We start from the raw sequence: 23,841 nt of genomic DNA on the forward strand, positions 1-23,841 counted from the left end.
AAAAACTGGAATGAAGTGCTAGTGTTTTCAGAAAAGTAGGCCACAGCAGGATTCCACCCAGTGCAGATTATACATTTCTATAAACTAATACAAAGCTAGGAGGAGCAGCAGCAGGTACTATTGAGGAAGCAGGAAGTCTGTACAAGAACTAGAACAGATTATGGGAATTTGCAAAGAAGTGGCATAAGCTCAGACACTTTAGTAGAAGAAATAAATACATAGATTATTTTCTAAATGAGGAGAGAATTCAGAAATCAGAGGTGCAAAGGGACTTCTGCAGTATTCCCTAAAAGGTGAAGCTGCGGAGTGATTTGGTAGTAAGGAAGGCAAATGCAATGTTAGTGTTCATTTCATGAGGACTAGAGTATAAAAGCAAAGATGAATAATTGATACAAATTTTCTCCAGTTTTATATCAGTGTTTGGGCAATACATACAACTCCTGCTCTTTATATAGACAAAGATATCGTGTTTGGCATCAATGATCCTTAATCTTCAGAATAACGTGCATTAAATGTGGCCTCTCGGGACAGGTCATAAATGGGGAAATACGACATCAGGTAGGTTTGAGAAGTGTGAGGTCATTTACTTTGGTAAGAATAGTCAAAAGGTGGATGAGAGCCAGAGTCAGTGGCAGAGATAGAGACAGATCAATATATAGTGCCAAGGATGGGGGAGTCATTGCTTTTAAATAGATTCATAGATTACACTTCCTCCCCTTTAGATTAATACAACACAAACTGTATATGTACAAAACATTCAATTCCCCTTTCATAAACCCAAATTCCAAATAAATATGCATTCACATTAACAGTCCATAACTAACTTCACAGTTCTAAAGTTTCAGTCTTTGGGTGGTGTCCTGTTTCATTCGGCATCAGGTTTGGTAGGTGCCTTGGCATCGAATACGTTCTCATTGTGCCTCTGGTGGAGTGGCATCAGGCTTGGTAGGTGTCTTTTCTAAGATAATGTTCTTGATTTCCCACATCATGTTGACATGATCACCGCTGCGGGGCGAGTCCGATGACTGTAATGTGTCAGTCTTGTTCAATGCAATTGACTCAGGTGTTTTCTTCAGTATTGCATCCAGTAACTAGTCCACATCACGTCTCCACGTCTGATCTCCAAAGTCCACTGTGTACATCAGTTGTCCAGTTCTTGTAGCTATCCTACCAGGTATCCAGTTGTCTTCTTGTTAATCACACACTAGGACTTCCTGTCCAATCTTGAAGCTCCTCGCTGAGTCACTTGGCAACTGGCTGAACCGTTTATTCTGCACTTCCCTCCATAGATCTGGTTTCAATGTGAGATCTCAGATTGGTGTTCACAAACAACATTGCAGGTGTCTGATTTGTTAACACATGAACAGAGTCCTGATACACAAAAAGGAATCTACCTTATGCTGTAGAGAAACGTACTCCATGTCCACCACTTTAATGGACTTCTTGAAGGTTTGGATAAACCTTGCAGCTAGCCCATTCATTACTGGGCGGTGAGGAGCTGACTGGAAATGCCTGATGCTATTTTTCTTCATGAACAGTTGGAATTTTTCTGATGCGTCTTTATGGTCTGTTGTCACTCACTATTTGTCCTGGTAAACTATCTCTCATGAAGCTAGTCCTTCAAACAGAGACAGTCTTTGCTGATGTGGTTGGCTTCATTGGTATAACCTCTGGCCACTTCAAATGAGCATCCACGGTAATCAGAAACATGGAGTCCATGAATGGTCCAGCAAAGTCAACATGTACTGTTTGCTATTGTGATGACGGCAACTGCTTTGGGTTTTACAGTGCCCTTGGGGGTGCATCTTGAAGTTTTTGGCATCCCAAACAGCTTTTGACCCATTAGCAGCCACTATACTTAGCTCCAACCAAGACTCTTCCTGTTGACTGTACCAGGTGTCCTTCATGCAGATATCTTAACACTCAGGTGTGCAGTTTGGAAGATCCACGTCAGCATTCTTTGACATCCAGACAGTTGGTTTTGTCTCACTGAGAACTCTGGAAACAGGGTTTTCATGAGTTAGCCATCCTTGCATAGCGATTTCATAGACTTTGGCAATTCCTTGCTTCCCTTTATATTTCAGAATTTGTTACTGGTAACTGGTCCACCAAAGCTGTGTGGAACACTTCTGCTGGGTCACAGTATGAGGACCTTCCTACTTCAGTTGCCAGTTGTGGAAGTCGTGACAAGCCATCGGCATTGTTATGTCGTTTAGAAGCCTTGAACTCCATAACAATAGGCTCCTAGGAATAGTGCACAGCGTTGTAGCCGGGTAGCAGTCATCATTGGGATTAAAAATGGACACAAGGGGATGGTGAGTTGTCTCTAGCGTAAACTTTCGTCCACAGAGGTAGTGGCAGAACTTCTTTATTCCCCATACTAGGCTAAGGGCTTCTGTGCATAGTTACATTCTGCACACATTAGTGATCTTGAAGCAAGTGCAATCAGGGGTTCAGGTCTATCCTTCATGATGTGTGACAAAATGACTCCAGTGCCATAAGGGGATGCATCACACACCAGTCTGATGGGCAGAGATAGGTCATAATGGGCGAGCAGTTCATTGGATGTTTTTAGTCAGTTTCCTTGAATGTTTTCTCACACCTTTCTGACCATTCCCTCTTTGCTCCTGTCTGTAACATCGTGTTCAATGGGTGCAGCGCTGTCGCGATATTTGGGAGAAACCGGTGGCCATAGATTACCAAGCCCAAGTATGGCCTGAGTTGTGACACATTTTCCAGTTTGGGTGAAACAATCTTCTCTTGTGACTTATGAAAGCCATACTTGTCAATGACGTGTCCACAATACGAGATTTCATTCTTGAAAAACTCACATTTCTCTCTTTGCACGCAGACCCTACTCACTCAGCCCGGTAAGCACTTAACCAAGGCCCTTCATCATTTTTGCCAATCACAATGATGTCATCAAGGTAACATTGTGTTCCTGGGATATCTTGGAGCATCTGGTCCATTGCTCTTTGCAAAATTTCCAGAACTGATGCGATGCCAAAGACAAGACAATTATACTGGAACAGTCCCTTGTGAGTGTTGATTGTGAGGAACTTCCTGTTTGACACCACAATCTCCATTTGCAAACAGGCTTGTGCCAAGACAATCCTTGAAAACCACTCTCTGCTTGTCAAAAGTGCAAAAATGTCTTCTATTCGTGGCAGGGGATACTGTTCAGTACGCAGCACTGGGTTGATTCTCACCTTGAAATCCCCACATATGCAAACTGCTCCTGCCTTCCCTTTCTTGATCATCAGGATAATGGGTGCGACCATTTAGCCAGTACAGCATCCACTTTAGAATGCAAGTGCATAATGGAGTCTTGGTGCTGCTGCTTCATTCAGTTCAATTCTGGCCTTCGTGCCTTTGAGTTTCCCCAATCACCTTCTCAAACAATTAGCATTAAGCAGTGTGCCAGTCTCTAGTTACTTCTGCCACTTGGGCTGCTGTTGCCTGTTGAAGCCACACACAGCTTTGAATGAATGCCAGTCTAATTGGATTTTTCTCAACCATTCACAATCAAAAAGTCTTTGCCCTCCACATGTCAATACATAAAACTTTAACTGCTGTGTTTGGCCTCCATGCGTTCACTTTGGGTGTGTCTTTGGGTGATCTGCTTCAGCTATACTATGCAGTTCTAGGCATAGCAGTTCACCTTTGTCATACTCCGTGTTGCTTGATTTTGTTTTACATTCAGTAACTTTAAGCTCTTGCTTAATTTTGTGTTTGAGACTTTTCACTGAGTTGTGCTTTTTGTCTGCCTTGCACACTCACTCAGTGACTTTATCTGCAGCCTTCTCTTGGAACCAACAGTCATTTGCATCGTGGAAGGATTTGACACATTGCTAACATCTTTGGCTTTTTGCACCATTCAGGGGCATTTTGTGCATTTCACATTCTAACCTCAATTTCTGTAGTTCCACTGCATCCTTTGGTGTAGTCTCTAATGATACTGCAATGGTCAATACCCATTCTAATGTTAGGTCTCTTTTGGACAGTGGCCAAATTTGATTGTATTGACTACACATGCCACGTACAAGCCTGTCCCTTAATGCATCAGAAAGTGCTTCTCTAAAGTCACAGTACTGGAAAAGTTTGTGCAGTTCTACAATATATTCAGAAATGCTTTCATCTTTTGACTGGTTCTTTTTGTAAAAAAAAATCATCAAAATCTCAGTTATTGCTAGCAGTTTAAGGCTCAAGTGATTTTGTAAAATTGTAACAATTTCATTGAACGTCTTGTTTGCTGACTTTTCAGGGGTTACTAGGTTATGTAAGGGACTGTATGTCCTTGCTAAAAAGTGTGGGTAATTTTTTTTTTGCTCCTCCACATCATTCGCATTACAATACAGTTCAACCGTCTCAATATACAACTCTCAGCTTTAATTAGCACTATCAAGTTCATCAGCTTTCCCGACTAAAGCCACTGCCACGATATTTTCACTTTAACTTAAACAGCTGTGATGTTTCTGCTGTTGGACCATCGAGTCATCAGCCGGGTCCATCTGTTTCCAGACGTTTCATCCGCTAACCTAGAACATCCTCGGGATATCCTTGGGACAGCAGAAGGCGATCAGTCTTCTACCCCTGACGGTCAAACTTCCAGCTACTATCGTCCCCTTGCAGCCAAAGCCAACTGGACGCTCCCACTGCTGCTTGAGCCATGGTGTTAACGTCTCTTCCTGGTTCTCCCTTGTAATCCTAAAGCTGCATCATCTTCCAGCATGACATGGCGGGAAATCCTCTCGCCCCCCACTTCAACAGGGAAGTTCCACGTCTGCCAGCCTTGCCGTCTGCAGTCCGCCACCAGGTCTTCATACCTCGCCAGCTTCCTCTCGTGAGCCTCTTGGCATTGGGTCTCCCATGGTACTGTTAGCTCTATCACCACGAGCTTCTTTGCACTCTCTGACAATAATAGAACGTCTGGTTGAAGTGTGGTCTCTACTATTGGTGGGAACACCAGCTTCTTTCCAAGATCGACCTTCATCTCCCAGTCCTTTGCCGTGCTCAGGATATTGGCTCTGTGCTTGTTTGTTGTTGCAGCATGTTCCCCGGTCCTGATGAAGTTGATGAAGTTTGGTTGGCTGTCCTCTTTGTGGTCCTTCTTCCACTCTGTCTCCAAAGTGTGGGCGAGTGCTCTCAAAACCTGGTCGTGTCTCCATCTGTACCGTCCCTGGGAAAGGGCAACCTGGCATGAGGAAAGAATATGCTCTAGGTTGGCTAGTTTCTGGCACAGATGGCACGTTGGGTCTTCTGTTATTCCCCAGTTCTGCAGGTTTACTGGAGTTGGTAGTATATCGTACACAGCCCTCAGTACGAACTGGAGTTGGAAAGATGTATATTCCATATGTCATCCCATGTCAACACTCTCTGTTCTGTTTCCCACTTTGTCCAGGTCCCTTGACTCCCCATCTCCACTGCTCACACATATCTAGCCCCCTCCTCTTACTTCCTTATCTCCTGCTGGACCAAGTGCCGTCTGTCCTTAGGGTTGACCTCCCTCCACCTAGTTGCTGACTCACATCCCAGGCCTTGTCTGCCCTTACACACTCTTCCAACAACATCTTCGTGGCAAAGTCGGGTCTCTGCTTCTTCTACCGCTCTCCATTTGCTCCCTGTCTGTATCTGGACTCCTGCTTCACTAACCTTGTCATTCTTGGAGTCTTTGAGAGTCATAATGAGGCATGCTTTCCTCTTAAATTCCTTCACAACTGAGGAGAGGGGCAAGTGGAGCTTGGCTGACTTGCTGTGTAGCCCTGTTGAAGAGAAGCACTGCGGTACTCCAAACCACCTTCTCAGATACTGGTTAATTTTCCTCTCCATGCCCTCGACTGTCAACAGGGTGATGTCATACAGCATCATTGGCCACATTAGTCTGGGTAGAAGGCCATGTTGGAAGATCCATGCCTTGAACTTTCCTGGTAAACCTGATTTTTTCGATCTTTATCAGCCTTTCTATTGTTTCAGGTGTCTTTCACGTTTATTCACAGGTCCTTCGGCTCTCTCATGCTGTTTAATTCTCACTGTTTCATCCCGTAATTGTCTGTGCAGTTTGCGATATCTTCTGACATTCAGGTTCGTACTTATTGCCAATTTGTTGTGACTATGCAATGCTTTTCAAATGCTTCTTTCATCTTCTGAATAATACAATTAGTAGCCTTTTCAGGGTGCCTTTTACGGAAGTGTTCCTGCAATCTTGATGGTTCCATGGCTTCATTAAACAGTATTACAAATAAGACCTGTGTTTGACTGATCTGATGGGTACGGAATAAAACCATACTCCAGTTATGTAACATTGTATTGATGCACTTTCTGTAGTTTTTTTTTAAAGCAGGATTAGAATTCAAGGCTTCACTGCCTTCAGACTCAGATCAGACCATATGTATTTATCCCTCATTAATAAGGCTTAATTAAAATACAAAATTAACACAAACTGGGAATGCCTACTGGAGGTTGACAGCAGTAGTAAGTTGATGATGATAGTAGCATGCAAAAGGAACAGCGAGGTGAAGACGATCACAACGGTGAAAGTTACATTGACAAGGATTCAGATTGGAATCTGAGTGTTAGTCGGGGTAGAGCAGGTGTGTGGCAAGCTACCTTTATACCATTCCAATTAGCACAATTAACCAATTATGTTGGGTCTCATAATCCCGAAAGATGGTTCTTGACTGCACATACGAAGCAAAGGCTGCTTTGAAGACCTCAAGAGGAAACCTCAGGGTCAGCGGGTTCACTGATTGGCTTTATTTCACTTTTTGGTTCCGGCCAGCACTGTATCATAGCATGGCCTGTTTTCCATAGAACTGTACAGAAAGTTGACAAGGTGTACTTGACTTACCAACCGTTAAATTGCATGAACTTGTTCAGTGCTGTGAGTCAAGTGGAGCTGTTTGGCACTCTGGTTGCTAACTTATGCATCGCCAATAACGTCTGTTTGGTTGGGAAGGTCGGATGAGATTGCCGAGTTGCAGACGCGTTGTGAGACGAGTGCTCACTGCCTGCAGAGCTGTGCTTCTTCCTGTGTTCCAGTGCCTCATCCTTGTATTTGCTCTACCAATAGTCAGTCAGGTCTTGTGCCTCATGTTAGGGTGCTGCTTACCACATCCCCCCCAACAACAACTTCTATTTCCCCCAATACACTCTTGGGACACATAACCACCCCCATTGGGAATCACTGCTCTAGGGTCAAGGCTTATAGGTGAATAGCAATTTTATAATTGGTACAATCTGATTAGGCCAAATTCTCTGAATTAATATTATGAAAACTGGACCAAATAGGTCTTTTGCTGGTGGTTACCCAAATGAGATCATCTGTCATGATATCCACTCCAAGCCCTCTAATTTGGAGTGCAGTGCAATAATACTGACTCCAAACAAAGATTGTTAATTTAAGGCCATCACACTGGAGCTGCTCTCTGAGACCCAAAGATGCTTTCAGAAATTGCAGAGCTAGTCAGTGAAGATTCTATGTGTAAACTCCACACAACTTGTTTGACTTTCTGTGCTTCAAGTTTATCAGTTTGCAGACACCAATAGATTCTGTTAAAGATAAGATCATAAGATACAGGAGCAAGATTAGGCCACTCAGCCCATCGAGTGTGCTCTGCCATTCCATCATGGCTGATCCTGGATTCCACTCAACCCCATAACACCTGCCTTCTTGCCATATCCTTTAATGCCCTGACTGACGAGGAAACTATCAACTTACACCTTAAATATATCCTCGGACTTGGTCTCCATCGTGGTCTGTGGCAGAGCATTCCACAGATTCACCCTCTCTAACTAAAAACCTCCCCACTTCTATTCTCAAAGGTCACTCCTCAGTTTTGAGGCTGTGTCTTCCTGTTTCTGATACCCCCACCACAGGAAGTATTCTCTCCACATCCACCATATCTAGTCCTTCTAACGTTTCAATGAGATTTCAATGAAATTCCAGTGAGTACAGACCCAAAGCCACCAAACGCAGCTCATGTTAACCCCTTCATTCCTGGAATCATCCTCTGGACTCTCTCCTGTGCTCCAATATCAACTGTCACCTCCCTTTTACTCGTTACATATCTGAAAAAACTTTTAGTATCCCATTTTATATTATTGGCTAGTTTGCCCTCAGATTTCTTTTCCTTCTTATAGCTTTTTTAGTTGCCGTTTGTTGGGTTTTCTCACTTTTACTACCTTATATGTCCTTTCCTTGGCTTTTATGCAGTCCTTAATTTCCCTTGTCAGCCATGGTGCCGACCCCTGCCATTTGAGAACGTCTTCTGTGGGACATGTCTATCCTGTGCTTTGTGAACTATTCCCAGAAATGTCAACCATCTCTGCTCTGCAGTAAGTCCTGACACTTCCAAGCATGGGAAAGAAGCTTTGAGCAGCCAGTTAATAGACAGTGACTTGGAGATTTCTCATGCGCAAGTAAAACCACCATGGTACCTCACAGTTCTGGAGACACAGGTTAGATCTGACCTCAGGTTGCTGCCCTTGTGGAGTTTGCACATTCTCCCTGTGGCCACTTGGGGTTTCACCATGTGCTGTTAGTTTCCTCCCAAACCCCAAAGACACATGAGTTTGTCGGTTAATTGTGATGTGATTAACACAATTAGTATAAATGCATGGTTGATGGTCATGCTGCTTAATAGCAGGAAAATGACACAGTGGTTAACAGCATGAGAAGCCTCCATATACATGCAAGAATGAGAATTTGTCCCATCTGCATTTAAGCCTCATGAAATCCATTGTAGTATGCAAGGGTTAAGCATGTTCAGATCACACGCTGGCCGCACAATCTACCAACATAGATGATATCTGACACCAACAGCTGGGCTCATGGCCCAGGGCTTTTTATAGTTTCTTTGGGGCCAACTTTCAATTTCATCCCACCTCCTCCACCTACGTCATTTTCTTAATACCTGACAAATATGTTTACACACAGTTCAGAGGGCGTGGCCTGATCGAGTTCTAGCACTTCCCCAATTAGCCATTTGCATGAATTCACTTATAGTAACAGCAGGACAAATTACAGGGCTAGAAAACTCAGCCCTAAGAAAGAATCTCATTCTGTTTTGGGCCGTGATTATTCTCCCAATCCAAGCGAAGTAACACAAATTCTCTGGCATATGAACTTACTCCTGATTTACCTCAAACAAACGTATCACAGCAAACACATATAATACTTGCATTTATGAGGTCACCATCGTAGAATCATACAGACTCTTCAGCCCACCATGTTTATGTTGACCTTCTTTTCTAACAAGACCAGTTCCATTTGCTTTGCCCATTTAAGTGAATGTCTTAGTCCCTCTTAAATATAGTAATTACATCCAATTCCATCACCATATCTGGCCATGTGTTCTGGATGTCAACCACTGTGTATGAAAAACCTTGTTCTTTAATCCTCTGTAAAACTCCCTCCCCTCAAACATGTGTCCTCTTGTTTATGATGCTCCTACCAGGGCAGAAAGATTTTAACTATTCACCCGATCTATGCCCCTCACAAGCTTGTATATTATCAGATCACTCCTCAGCCCCTTTTGCACCGGGGGCAAAAGCCCAAGCCTATCTAATCGCCCCAGCATCCCTAATGGAGCGAACATCCTGGTGATTCTTCTCTGCGCTCTCCAGCTCTCACAATGTCAAAGAACCTTTGAAGCATAATCAATCGCTAACATTTTCAGAATACATCTAATGGTTTATTGAAAAACACTGAAATAGATAGAAGCCTATGGCACACGGGCACTCAAAAATATTGCAATTCCTTCATCCTCACTGGCTCCAAATCCTGGAACGCCTGGCCCAACCATTTACCTCCACCACTATCAAGGGTGATTGAGGATGGGCAGTAAAATTGGCTACAATGAAAACATTTTAAAATTCATTCTGTTTTTTTCTTGATTCAGCAAGGGGTACTTGTGTATTATTCACAAATGAGTCATTGTATGCAGTAAACAACAAAAATCACTTTATTAGAGCTGTATAAAATAAGTAATACAAAAAGGAAAAGAAATGGTTAATGAAGTAGCTGTACAAAAGACAAAGTGTACATAACATCTACTGAATGAGCCGATCTGCAGAATGCCAAAGGAAACCACAGATCCAAAACCTTCCATGCAGCATTCTAATCTTTCCTTCTATCTTCTCACCCTCTCAATGCACTTCTCCCTAATCTTCTCCAACTCTTAGCTCTGGCACTGGGCAAGTTTAAGAGGAAGCTCTCTTCTTGCAGACAGAAAGTGCCCCTTTTTATACCCTTGAAGACCTCTTCAAAACATGAAAATAACTCAGTACTTTCCCATAATAAGGCACCATTTGATACCTGCAGCTGTACAATGACATCACCTTCTCTCGACAAACAAGTATTCATCATTATCTACTCTCAAGGCTGTAGACTTGAACTCCCTTAACTTTCTCAAAACAATCGCTCGTCAAGCTAACACCATTCTGTCTCAAGAAGCAGTGTAGAAAACCACACAAATAGTTCCAGGAATGAGGAACTCCAGCACCAAGATTAATCTGGAGAAGCTGGGGTTGTTGTTCTTGGTGCTGGAAAAGAGCCATATACTACAAAACCAAGACCTTTATCTCACCATGTTCATGTTGATCACCAAGTAACCATCTATACTCATGCCATTGGACAGATAAGATATAGAACAGATTTGAGTGTGGAACATCATGTTCAGCATGTTTGCTGAAGATTTTTGAAGAGGCAATTCAGATAACGAAAAGATTAAAAAGAATGAGAAATTTGTTTGATGAAGAAACAAAGTCTTTTAGTCAAATAGTACAGAAATTTGACATAACAAGGATCTTCTTCGTTTCTTTCAGATAAGAGCTTATTTACAGAAAAAAATCATTGTTAACTGAATTCTATAGATCTAACATAAAAGAGGGTGTTTTGTTCTAAGGGTGAAGTCTCCATTAGTACTTTTTACAGCATCCTGAGGGAATGTTCTTGTGGAGAGGCTGAGCAGCTGGGAAGGGTCTGGGAGGAAGAGCTGTGTGCAGAAATTACATTTGAAACAGGGGAAGACATCTGTAATAATGCAAAGACAATTTCAGTTTGTAATAGAACTAAAGCATTGCAACTCAAAATTCTGCATAGAGCCCATCTGACTTCAGATCATCTCTTGAAATTTAAGACGGGGGTTTCTCCAATATGTTCTAAATGTAAGGTGAATGCTGGAACTTTCACCCACTGTTTTTAGACTTGTCCCAAACTTCAGGGACAAGTTTAGGAAGTGATAACTGGAGTGATATTTTGAGTGAAATGGAAAAGATTCTGAAGATGGAACTTGATCTGGACCCAGCGTCTTTGCTCTTAGGCTTACCCAGCAGATGTATTATTAATGCACATCTGAATAATCTTTTTAACATCCTAACTTTGTGCGAGGAAGAACATTTTACTTTGTTAGTTATCCGATAAGGCCCCTGGACTTTTTGGGTGGCATAAATTAATCACGGAATACATTCCTTTGGACTTTTTGACATGCATGGTACAATCAAAAACAAAGTTTTCATAGATCATGGCAACCTTTTTGCAGTTATGTAGATGTAAACCTAATAAGGGCTTTTGTATAGGATGTGGTGATGATGTCAATATTTTGATGGAAGTGTTCTGATAACTGATACCTGTGAGGGCAAGAAATGTAAATGTATCGGGAAATTGGAAGTTTTGTTATGCTGAGCAAAGACAAAAAAGAATGAGTGGTAAACATTGTCTACAATGTTACGAATGAGGAGCAACTCTGATGGGCAAAAGGGTGCAAAGTCGCCCCCCCCCCCTTTTGAGAATCGCAAAATCGCTACTATTTCGGGTCTGATACCAAGGAAATGAGAGAGAGACAATGCAGGGATACACAAAAGTGGAATGTCTCCTCCTAACAAAAGCGGAACGGAACCACCGATTACTGCTATTGTCTCTTGGAGAAGGAATTGTGTATTGAGTACTGTTCTATTCATTGAAACCCCTCAGGGAGCAACCAGAGTGGTCTGGTTGATGGGTTGCATCATCCCAACCTGATTGACATCTGAGACCCGTGAGTGGGGATAAAAGTAGGGTCTGGGGAAACACCCCTCAGATGCACCAGGAGAGACGCTACAAGACCAGTGGGGGCTTGTGTGTGTGTCTACCCTTGCCTGGGTGACGTGTCCACCACGGAAGAACGGTCTAGCTAAAGGATGGAGGGGTCATACGTGAATGGCCACAACAACAACACATCGATGGATCAAGATCGTAAAAGGAAAGTCTGTTACAGCTTTCTCTCTCTCTCTCTCTCTCTCTCTCCAACAATTGCAACACAGTGACGAACAACTACTGCAGCCTGCATGAACTGAACTGAACTTTATATTTCCATCGGACAATTCATTATTGATTATTATTATACCCGCACTTTTAGGTTTAGTATTGATGTCGTATATTATCTGTATATTTGCATTGATATTATTTTTGTGTGTTTTTACTAATAAATACTGTTAAAAATAGTATCACCAGACTCCAACGGATATTCCTATCTTTGCTGGTAAGCTACCCAGTTACAAGGTTCGTAACAACAAGGACAATAAGGCTTTTGACAAGGTTGTCCATGGTAAGATAGCCTGAAAGGTCAGATTATATGGATCCACAATAAGCTAGCCAACTGGATACAAAATTGGTTCTGACGGAGCCAGAGAAACATAGTAGGGGGCTATTTTTCAGACTGGAGGTCTGTGACCAGTGGTGTGCTGCAGAGATCAGTGCTGGGTTCACTGTTGTTTGCCATTGAGATTAATAATCCAGTTCGAGATTAATCATCATGCAACCATACATGAATATGGCCAGATGAAACAGTGTTCCTCTGGGATGAGGGTGCAGAACCCAATACCAAGAGTCATTCACAATACAAGACATATACAGCACAAACAAGATAGCAGTAAAGATGTCCTGAAAACTGACATCCAAGACAATCAGTCACTGTTAGACTGTACACTACTGCCATGCATTGACTCTGACAGTTTTCTGTAGCAAGTAACAACACTATCCACGCCACGTCCAGTTCCTCCTCTTAAAGATCAACTCGCTGATAGGATAGACCTGCTGCACTTTAAATTCTTAAAGTCCAGTATTATCTTGCGTTCATAAAAAAGACATTTTAAAAAAAGACAAAAGTACCTTTAATTCAAAGGACACAGCCTGGAAGACGAGTGCACTTTCAGAGCGCCAGATTTCCATGACTCTGGAGACAGGCTGATTCTAGGCCAGTGTCCCTGACTGAGGCGTCACAGGAGAACGTGGAACATCGGAGGCAGCAGGTTAGCTGACATGGCTGTGTGTCCAGAGACCGGAGCCTTTTTTGGTGCCGACTCTCCGGCTGCCGAGTGCGAAGAAGCAATGCAACAGACTTTCAACATTGTAAATCAGCAAGTTCATTGTTATGTGTCCCCTCTCAGAGAAACAGGAACACCTCTTTTTCCCTTACTAGGGAGAGAGAGAGCGTGAGCCTGTGGCATGTCAAATCACTGGGCGAACAAATAGTCGTTGGGGTCGTTGCAAGTCTGTGTCTTTATTGATGCTTTGCTGCACGCTTGAGTGCTCGGTGGGGGGGGTGCTTTTTGCTGGTGGGGGGGTGCTGTTTCCTTGCTGCTTGTGCAGAGGGGGGAGCTGGGGGAGGGCTTTGGGGTTCCAACATCTTAACTTTCATTCATTCTTTGGGTCAGTCCTCTGTTTTTCTGGATGTTTGTGAAGAAAAAGAATTTCAGTATGTATATTGTATACGTTTCTCTGACATTAAATGTACCTATTGAACCCATTGATTGGCCCTGGTGAGGCCACTGCTTCTGAGTGCGTTGCCAGCTTACCAGGTTTGGATGACATTCTTGTTAATGTGGTCAGTGAGTACTGGTGTAGTGGATGGTGAAGAAAGTTATGCAAGATCACAGCATAATCAAGATGAGCTGGGGAAGTGGGTCAAGGAACACCAGACTGAAATTCAACCAGACATTTGTGAGGTGTAAATGGTCAGACTCTGGAGAGACCTGTAGCATACAGGGAACTAGGGTTATAAGATAAGACGACGACTTCTTCCCCCCCCCCCCCCCCCACCCCCCGCCCAAAATCGATTTTGATGTTGACTGAGGCCCGGGCAAGGTGGTATGGAAAACCAGCAGTTGCCCATGCTGCAAGTCTCCCCTCCCAATGCCACCAATGTTGTCCAAGGGAAGGGCAAGGGCCAACACAGCTTAGCACTAGTATCATCGCTGAGCAATGTGTGGTTAAGTGCCTTGCTCAAGGACACAACATTGCTAAGGCTTGAACCAGCGACCATCAAATCACCAGACCAATGCCTTAGCCATGCGCCAACGCACAAGATATAAATCGGGTGGTGATGACAACATTTGGCATGCTTGCCTTCATCATTCAGGGCAATTAGGACATCATGTTTAAACGTAAAACTCATTAGTGAATCCCGACTTGATGGGCTGTGCGCTGTTCTGGTCACCTGGCTATAGGAAGGATGTCAAAACTGGAAAGGGTGTAGAGAGAGAAAAAAAAATAATCACAGGGATATTATTGGGAAGGAGTTACAAGGTGAGCCTGCTTAGGCTGGAACTGTATTTACCTGGTGCGTAGGAGGCTGAAGAATGATCTGACCGAGGCTTACTACATCTGAAGGCTGCAGATAAAGTGAATGGTTGTATTTTTTTCTCTTGGGTGCACAATTCTCAAACTAGAGGACATAGATTTAAGGTGAGAGAAGATATAAAAGGATCCGAACTTTTCAGAGAGTGGTGGGTTTATCAGATGAGCTACCAGAGGAAACTGCAGTGGAAGGTACAGTTACACTTCCACTTGGACAGATACATGATAGGAAAAAGTTAGAAGGATATGGGTCAAATGCACACAAATGGGACTAGCTCGGATAAGGCATCTTGGTTGGCATGGGACATTAACCCAAATGCCTATGCCCAGGCTGCATGACTACGATTCTCCAGGTGTTGCATGCTAGGGAAGCTGGGCGATGTAATGGCGTTATGGAGAGAGAGCTACTGTTGAAGGCTGTGCCTAATTGAATTTGAAAAGCTTCCCCCCCCCACCCCCCAAGAACATCCCTGGAGCCAAAAAGCTCCAGTTCCAAGATGTTCATGCTTGACCAACACTCTGCAAAATACATTTTGCAAAATATCAAACAGCCTTTGCAATGTTAGCATACCACAGTCTATAAATAAGTCAATTACTTAATCACTTCAACACTTACAAACTCTTAAATGCATTAGGAGGAAAATAGCTTGATAAAGAACCATCCTAATCCTTTCTCAGAATGGCATTGATTTTTTTTTTTCCCTGAAATTATTCCAGGTAAACGTTCAAAGGCTGGTAATTGCGTCTCCGTGTGTTTGTTTACAAGGTAAGGTGGGATCAAGGAAAACTTCTGTAAACACTGCTTAGAAGCACAGTGCCAATCACATTCAGCCTTTACTGGGGCTCATATTTCATGCTCTCCAGTCTTGGCGAATGTCACTATCAGACTTTTGATGACTTCAGACATCTCCTGATGATTCACGTCCCACAGTAGAAATCATTTGCAATGGTCTATAGCAGGGGTTCTCGACGTGGGGTCCATGGACCCCTCGGTTTATAGTAGGGGTCCGTAGCATAAACGAGGTTGCAAACCGCTGGTCTACAGTCTCAATCAAGAGGCCCTGAAACATACTCGTTTAGCTTGTGCCCAATAGTAGCTGTTAGAGTAATCTGAAATGATCAGAGGTTTGAGCCCTTAAATAATTATGATCTCAAATTCACTGTCTAAAAACTATGATGGAAACATGTTATCAAGGGCATATTAAAAAAAATTTAGGAAATGCTTGGAAAAAACTCAGGATGACAGGCAAAAGGTGCAGAAAGAGAAACATTTGTAAGATCACCAGACCCAAAATGTTGATTCTATTTCCTTCCGCAGGTGCAGCCTGACCTTTCCAAGATTTTTTTTTCCAGCATTTTCTGTTTTTGCTTCAGATTTCCAGCATCTGCAACTGTTGTGGGGCACAGAGGTTAGAGGGGATTTGATTTGTATTCTTTTTCAAGGGATGGTCATCATCTGGAACATTTTGCCCATTAGGATGGTCAAGGCATTTATATCATTTGTCTAGAGGAGCACTTAAAACAAAAGTATGGAGTTATAGAAGTACAGCAAATGGAATTAGTGTTGATGGGTACTTGATAGTGAGCATCAACATGGCATGGTTCTGTGCTGTATGACTACAATTTTGCAGAAACGTTCAAAAGGCAAGTAGATCTATAAACTGAGCAGGCAGATAAAGGACAGACTTGAATTATCAAGAGTTTGGTTTTTGTTTTATAGGAGAAAATGAGGCTGATAGGTGTCAATATAGAGGTATATAAAGATAGGACAGGCATAGATGCTGTCAATAGCAAGAGTCTACTTTCTATGCTGGGGTGTCTAAAACTAGACAGCAGTTTTAACTTGAGAGATAAGGTTTGAAGAGAGTATGAGTAGTAAATATTTCACTCAAAGGATAGTTGGTATCTGGAATGAGCTGCCAGAGGAGGTGGAGGCAGAAACAGTAACAATTTTTTGAAGACACATCTAGAATGGACGATTCAATGGAGGGATAAGGAAATAATGAAGTCATCTGGGATTAGTATCATGGGCATGGTGGTTAGCACAGATGTGGTGTGCCAAAGGGCCTTATTTCTAAGCTGTTCAAATCCATGGCTCTGTAAGGTACATGCATTTTAAACCACTTTCAAAAAATTAATTACAGGCAGCGTAGACCAAATGGGCAGCTCTGTGGTGCATGGAACATATGACATCGTTGCCTGTGGTCAGATTTGCCCCATCAGTTCTGTAAATATAGGCCCAATACCTGCCAAAAATATGATCCAATTCAGTACAGTAGAAGAAATGGGCATCTGCAACCAAAGAGACACAATATTTGTTAAGAAGGCAAACGGTGCACTGACCTTCATCAACCGTGGGATTGAGTTTAAGAGCCGGCAGGTAATTTACAGCTATATAGGACCTTGGTCAGAACCCATTTGGAGTACTGTGCTCAGTTCTGGTCACCTCACTATAGGAAAAATGTGGAAACTATAGAAAGAATGCAGAGGAGATTTACAAGGATGTTGCCTGGATTGGGGAGCATGCCTTAAGAGAATAGGTTGAGTGAACTCGACCTTTTCTCCTTGGAGCGGCAGAGGATGAGAGGTGACCTGATAAGAGGTGTATCAGATGACGAGAGGCAGTTATCGTCATGGATGGCCAGAGGCTTTTCCCAGGGCTGAAATGGCTAACACGAGAGGGCACAGTTTTAAGGTGCTTGGAAGTAGGTGGTAGTGGCATCCGTCGGTCTCGAGAGACCATGGATCTGCGCCTGGAGTTTCCAGGGCGCAGGTCTGGGCAGGGTTGTATGGGAGACTGGTAGTTGCCCAAGCTGCAGGCCTTCCCCTCTCTAGGGCACTAGGATCCATGCAGCTTGGCACCGGTGACATCACAGAGCAATGTGTTGTTAAGTGCCTTGCTCAAGGACACAAACACGCTGCCTCAGCTGAGGCTCGAACCAGTGACCTTCAGGTTACTAGTCTGATGCCTTGCCCACTAGGCCACGCACCAACACAAGGAAGTAGGTACAGAGGAGATATCAGGGGTAAGTTGGTTTTTTTAAAAAAAACAGAGGTGAGTGCATGGAATGGGCTGTTGGCGATGGTGATGGAGGCGGATATGAAAGGGTCTTTTAAGAGACTCCTGGATAGGTGCACGGAGCTTAGAAAAAGAGAGGACTATGGGTAACCCTAGGTAATTTCTAAAGTACGTACATGTTCGGTAAGGCATCGTGGGCTGAAGGGTGTGTATTGTGCTATAGGTTTTCTATGTTTCTATGTACCTAAAACCTTGGAATGGTTCAAGACAGCGGGAACTCAACACAGAATGATTTATGGTAAAAGAGTTCAGATGCAGAAATCTGAAAGTGAAGGCTGAAATTAGGGAGAAAAACAAAGAGGCAAGAAACAAAGAAAATGGATACAATTTGGTACATGGATAGAAAAGGTTTAGATCAGGGGTTCCCAACCTTTTTCACGCCATGGATCAATACCATTAAGCAAGGGATAGGCCAAATGCAGGAAAAAGAAGCCAGCTTAGATAGGAATTTTGATCAGCATGGACCAATTGAAATACACCTTATAGCATTTTCAGTCTTATGTGCTAAGTGTGTGAACCAGGTTTCAAAAACAACGTTTAATACAGACACAGAGTTCAAGAGGTGGGACAGCAGGTGGAGCTGCTGCTTCCCTGCTCTGGTAGCCCGGGTTCCATCCTGACCCCGGGTGCTTCGTGTGCAAGTTGGCATGTTCTGCTTGTGATCACGTGGGTTATCCAGGTGCACTGGTTTCCACCCATGTCCCAAAGATGTGTGGGCTGGATGTTGATCGGCCAATAGCATGTACATGAATAGTAGGATCTGAATTTGATGGCATTATGGGATGAATGGAGAAACACCAACAACTTTTCATTTTGACTAACCTTGTACCTGAATTACTACATTTTGGAATATTCTGCAAATCAGACAGTAGCTACAGAGAAGAAAAAAATGGAGCCAATATTTCAGTCTCTGGCTCTACCAACATTTCTAGCTGAAACTAAATTTTCCTCAGATCCCCTCCAAAACTCTTAATCCATACCTTAAACTTACACCCTCTGGTCTTGGGCACTTCTACTGAAGGGGAAGGTTTCTGACCATCTACTTTTTAAATGCTTCCCATACTTTTACACTATTATCATATTCTCCCACCTAACTCTCCCCATGTTCTAGTCCAAGAAAAACAAAAGCAACCACTTTCTCCTCATAAATTGAACTGTTTTAAAACTGCAGGCAAATTCCTCATCTGCACCATCTCCAGCACAACCACATCCCTCCTATCATGTGGAGACCAGGACGGTATACAATATTCCAAATCTGCCCAAAATAATGGTTTGTAAATCTGCATCAGGACCTACCTACTTGCTCAGTATTTCAGATTTCAAGCACCCACGATATTTTGGTTCTGCATTTTTGCAACTAGACTCATTCCTGGGGCTGGGGGAAAGTCCCATGCAAATCAATAGAGTAGACTTCAGAATAACGGAAGATGATCCACTAAGCCCTCAGGTCTTTCCTCAGTTTGGAGGCTGTGCCCTCTAGTTCTGGATACCCTACTAGAGGCAACATACTCTCCACATCCATCTTATCTAGTCCTTTCAACATTTGGTAGGTTTCCATGTATTCTTATAAATTCCAGTGAGTACAGGCCCAAAACTGCCAAACGCTCCCCATATATCAACCCCTTCATTCCTGGAACCATCCTCATGAACCTCCTCTGGACTCTCTCCAATGACAACACATCCTTCCTGAGGTAAAGGGCCCAAAACTGTTGACAATACTCCAAGTGCAGGCCGAGTAGTGTCTTACAAATCGTCATCATTATCTTCTTGTTATATCCTATTCCCCTTGAAATAAATCCCAATGTTGACAATAGACAATAGGTGCAGAAGTAGACCATTTGGCCCTTTGAGCCTGCACCGCCATTCTGAGATCATGGCTGATCATCTATTATCAATACCCGGTTCCTGCCTTGTCCCCATATCCCTTGATTCCCATATCCATAAGATATCTATCTAGCTCCTTCTTGAAAGCATCCAGAGAATTGGCCTCCACTGCCTTCCGAGGTAGTTCATTCCAGACCCCCACAACTCTCTGGGAGAAGAAGTTTTTCCTTAACTCTGTCCTAAATGACCGACCCCTTATTCTCAAACCATGCCCTCTAGTACTGGATTCTCCCAGCATCTGGAACATATGTATATGCATATGTCTTCTTCACCACAGACTCAACCTGTGAATTAATCTTCAGGGAATCTTGCACAGGAACTTTTCCCCTCTAATGTTTGAGAATTCTTTAGATAATAGTCTGCACTATTGTTCCTTTTACCAAGCATGTATTATCATAAATTTCCCAACACTGTATTCCACCTGCCACATTTTTGCCCATTCTTCCAATCTGTCTAAGTAAGTCCTGCTACAATCGCTTTGCTTCCTTATCCCTTCACTACTTTCCTATCCAAAGGTCTGTATCCAACTGTTACTAACCGCCAGGCGGCTAACCTCAAATAACTTACCGCACAGCTGTGTGTAGCGTGTGGTGATTGCATCATGAAACGCTTGCTGGCAAATTTGCTAAGTAATCATATGCCAACTAGATGGCATCCCCCTCCCCCAGTTTTTAAACTAGCCAGGAGTTGATGGACTAGAGAAGCGCCTTGCCCGTCTGCTTTAAAACAAAAGCAAGTCCATGGATCAATTAATTTGTTTTTACAACACAAGAACCTGTATGTAGTCACTGACTGGTCACGACAATAAACTCCATATGGTGAACACCAGGCGACTTTTTTTGCGCGCTTAAAGTAATCCACATTTTATTTGTTAAAAAGCACACCAGGGGTGTCCAAGGCCACAGGGAACAATCCTATTTTAGAACTCACGCTGAAGTGTGTGAAAATTCCCCGAGCAAGCGCGGCGAAATAAGTTTCAACATTTAAACGGGCGATTTGCTTCAGTTTACCTGTAAGAAGAGACTATATGGTGCTGTTGGCAAAACACAGAGACCAGCTCTTCAAAGGAGCAACAAAGCAACTCTTTTAAAGCACCGGAGGTAAACACAATTCGCACTCGTTTGTAATTTTTGATTTGATGCAATACCCCTACCCGGTGCCGCAAGCCACGTCCAAGATTCGCTGACACTTGTGTTGGCGCAGAAGCCGGACAACCGCATTCCTGTACTCGTCAGTCCTACTCTGGGTGTCTCCAATGTACAGCTGCCAAACCTTGGCTGCTTTGCCGTCAGCGTACTGGTCTGGCAAACCAACCGCCGCCACCCCGAGCGACCGGGTCCGGTATACGCTGTCCACCATCTCGACAGGGTGGAACACGTGCAAACCTCTCCTCAAGCCAGAGCAGAACCCTTCGCTGCTCTGCGATCAATAACTTCTCCCAAACTTATTCCCGCACCACAAAACTTCAGTGGAGCTTTAACAACCAATCGCTGACTTCAGATCTGTCCACACCTCCGCCTCCTTGTTTGCGTCACAATACGGGTCACCACGCCAATTAAAGAATGCTCAAGGGAAGATCCCGCCTCCGCAGTAGTGTCGTTGGTTTCTCCCAAGTCTTTCTTTGTTACCATTGGCCATTGCACGTCAGCCTCAGCTTCCCCTACCATCTTCTCCAAAAAGCGAAAATATCCGTACAGGGGAACGTTTGTTAAAATATCCAAAGAGCTAGGACCGGTGTCTATAAAACTAATACAGTAAAACGATAATCCTGGAAATATTCAGTGAATCAAACGGTATTAACAGGGAAACGAATTGTGTTAACATTTTTAGATTGACATTGAGATGACGCGATCAAAATAAGATGCTTACAGATAAAAGGACACAAAAATGGACAAAAATATGCCCAAAGCGCAAGTGAGTGAAATGAAGAGGTTCAAATACTTTATTAAAAAAAACTCTGCAGATGCTGGAAATCGAAGCAACGTGCTCAAAATACAGAAGGAACTCAGCAAGCCAGGCAGCATCTGTGGAAAAGAGTTAAAAGTGGACGTTTTGGGTCGAAACACATCACCAGGACTGTTCTAATGAAGGGTCGCAGTCCGAAATGCTGACTTTACTCTTTTCCTTAGATGTTGCCTGGTCTGCTGAGTTCCTCCAGCATTTGTGTGTGTTGGCTGAATTGAAGAGGTTGCATTTGGTTGGGAAGCTCACTCCTTTAACATCATTATTATGTTACATTCTACCGTGAGCCAGCAATCTTTCAACTGTGCCAACTTTAGCTGCATGAGTTTATTATTTTTCAATGTACCAAATTACATTGAAAAGCTTTGATTTGCATGATATCCAGTCCTACATAAGTACACCAAGGTAGTACAATTAAAACCATAATGAAGAAGACAGTATTAGCAGTTACAGAAAAGTGCAGTGCAGGTAGACAAATAAAGTGAAAAGGTCTTCATGAAGTAGATGGGGAGATTCCTAGTGTAGGAATGATTCTGATAACAGTGGGATAGAAACTATTCTCAAGCCTGGTGGGAACTAGTCTCAAGATTTGGCATCTCTTGCCCGATGGGACAGGAAAAAAGAGATAATGACCGGGAGTTGGAGGGGTCCTTGATTATGCTGGCTGCTTTCCTGAGACAGTGGAAAGTGCTGACAATGGAGGACAAATAATGCCCTCTATTGTCTGTACCTAAATGATGGACTGGGGCTGTGTCCATAAGTATGTAATTTCTTGTAGTTTTGGGCAAAGCAGTTGCCATGCCAAGCTGTGATGCATCTAGATAGCCAGAAATGATTCCTGTTCCTACGTCTCTAACAGACTAGTATTTGCAAAGAGGCAATGGGAACTGAGAGCCACTGGAGTGGATGGGAGGTAAGGGGTAGGAAGTAGTAGGGGGAAGCTGTGAAAATCAAGAAAGGAAGCAATAAGGTTGTCCATCCAGTTCTCTGTGCAACAGTGTCCACTCTGCCAGGCCACTTACTTTCTGTCAATTTTGTCTGTTGTCCATCCTCATGGTTGCACAGAAATACTGGTTGGAAACAGGCTATTTGGCCCAATGCATTAACCATTGGCCACATAGATGCACTATTCCGACATATATGTCTCCATTTTCTTGCGGGCATTCACAGTAAATACAAAGAAGCACAATAGAGTCTCTGAAAAAATACTGCACACGACTAAGATGGACAAACAACCAATGTGCCGGACAGCAAACTGTGCAAACACAAAAAGAGAAAGAAAACAAAATAATAATAATAATAATAATAATAATAATAAATAAGCAATTAATGAAGAGAACGTGAGTTGTAGAGTCCTTGAAAGTGAGCCATAGGCTATGGAATAGGTTCAGTGTTGGGACCAGTGAAGTTATCCTCTCTGGTATAAGAGTCTCAATGTTGAGGGGAAATAACTGTCCTCAAACTGATGGTGTGGAACCTGGGGCTCCTGTACCTGCTTAGAGTTGATGGGCTGATTGGTCTTCTATGTTATATGTGAAAATATATGCTTTATTGATTAAAAATTATGATCTATTGCTGGACACTTCAATCCTCAGATAAGTACTCATCCCACTCATTTCTTTCAGTAGGCAGCATGTTCTGCTTGTATTTCATGCTTCTTTTGTGTATTACATAGCAGTTAAGTCATTTAAATCACATCTTAGGCTGTTAAACTACTGACAATTTCTAATCCCACCTTGGCAAATTTAAGCAGAGAAATACAGAATTTCTTTAAGATATCTGTTATGAATAATGGTAATCATGAAATGATGAGACTGTCTTAAAAACTCATCAAGACCAGTGATGTACTTCAAGAACACAGCATACGAAAATGGGAGCAGGAAATGGCCACCTGACCCCTCAAATCTGCCCACTCTTCAATGTGATCATGGCTGATCTACACCAGGCTAGATCATTCTTACCTGGTCTGGCATATGTATGACTCTGGACCCACAGTTTAAATGTTATGAACAATGCAAACTCATTCTCCTTTGGTTTTTCCTTTATAGAGATGCAATATTACAGAATCATATAATTGTACCATACAGACGAAGCCATTAGGTCAACTTAGCTGTGCCAGCACTTTGGAAAAAATTCCAATTAATCCCATAGTCCTCTCTAACATTCATTTGCAACCAACTCCTAACTCAAGCCCTACTCCTTTCACCTACCTGGCACAACCGGCCTGTCACCTTAGACCCCCTCCTCAGTCTCCAGTTATGACAACCTCCCTTCTCTTCACTCCCCTTCTCTTCAGCCTGGC

At 43.1% G+C, this 23,841-nt stretch overlaps 1 protein-coding gene across 1 annotated transcript in view; it reads right to left on the reverse strand.

Annotated features, from left to right (window-relative positions):
• Positions 1 to 21,075, reverse strand: part of gnmt (glycine N-methyltransferase) — a 39,389-nt gene extending 18,314 nt beyond the window's left edge. Inside the window, exon 1 of the mRNA XM_059982789.1 lies at positions 20,731 to 21,075. Within this exon, the coding sequence (XP_059838772.1) occupies positions 20,731 to 20,936 (206 nt within the window). The 5' untranslated portion in view covers positions 20,937 to 21,075. The remainder of the gene's footprint in view (positions 1 to 20,730) is intronic.
• Between the last annotated feature and the right edge of the window lie 2,766 nt (positions 21,076 to 23,841).

Source organism: Hypanus sabinus, chromosome 10 (assembly GCF_030144855.1).
Source record: "Hypanus sabinus isolate sHypSab1 chromosome 10, sHypSab1.hap1, whole genome shotgun sequence".
Taxonomy (NCBI): domain Eukaryota; kingdom Metazoa; phylum Chordata; class Chondrichthyes; order Myliobatiformes; family Dasyatidae; genus Hypanus; species Hypanus sabinus.